This window comes from Morone saxatilis, unplaced genomic scaffold, assembly GCF_004916995.1.
Source record: "Morone saxatilis isolate NCDOM2014 unplaced genomic scaffold, NCSU_SB_2.0 Contig7, whole genome shotgun sequence".
NCBI lineage: Eukaryota > Metazoa > Chordata > Actinopteri > Moronidae > Morone > Morone saxatilis.
The window spans coordinates 376475-377282 of NW_023340246.1; the positions used below are offsets into that span (position 1 = coordinate 376475).

The 808-nt window shown below is 36.9% G+C and overlaps 1 protein-coding gene across 1 annotated transcript in view; it reads left to right on the forward strand.

The window, feature by feature from the left end:
- The window catches only part of cx52.6 (connexin 52.6), a 5634-nt gene extending 5518 nt beyond the window's left edge, over positions 1–116 (forward strand). Inside the window, exon 2 of the mRNA XM_035678836.1 lies at positions 78–116. Coding sequence (XP_035534729.1) covers positions 78–116 — 39 coding nt within the window. The remainder of the gene's footprint in view (positions 1–77) is intronic.
- Positions 117–808: the final 692 nt, after the last annotated feature.

Consider the following 808-nt stretch of genomic DNA (forward strand, 5'->3'; position numbering starts at 1 on the left):
CCATACATTGTCCTCTGTCTTTCTTTCTTTCTTTCTTTCTTTCTTTCTTTCTTTCTTTCTTTCTTTCTTTCTTTCAGAGCATGATTCTGGAGCTGTCTTCCATCATGAAAAAGTGAACTGAGGATGACTAAGCTTGTGGCATATGGAAGCTCTAAAGGGACCAAGGGATCCTGATCACAAAATGAATCTCACCCTGTCTCTTTAGTTTAACTTTCTGTTTTCACAGTATGTTTATACAGCGTGTATTGTGCATGATCAGATATGTTAACATGAAATTCCACAGACAAAAGAAGCTTAGTAATTTTCTTCATGTGCAAATGATATCTCCAGCCTCTTTAACATTGATAGTTTGCAAGCTACTTGCTATTTAGGGTTGTGGGTAGTTTTGAGAGACCATAAATCAAATGTGAATTAAAATTATATTTGGCTCAAAGCATATGTGACAGCTCATAAAATGAGACCAAAAGCGTATAACATTTGACTGAAGATTGTAATTAAAGATTGTGGAATTGGCAACCACAGAAAAGCTGAGAGAGCTCTCTGAACCAGTGTTTATGATTTAGCATACAGAACGAGCTGGAGAGAAAAGGGCTCTTCAATTTCAACGTTTTCTTTTGACCGAGAGCAGCCTAATACAGTTGATGAATATATCTGACACACTGAAGCTTTTATTGTGAATATTTCTGTTGTCCTGTTGTTGTTTTTCTATTAAACTCTTCTCCCTCTTCAGCAGGACCAAACTGTTGGTCTGAGTGCTATGTTGTTCAGTCTAATGAAGCTTGCAGTGTGTTTTTGCTGGGATCTAAAG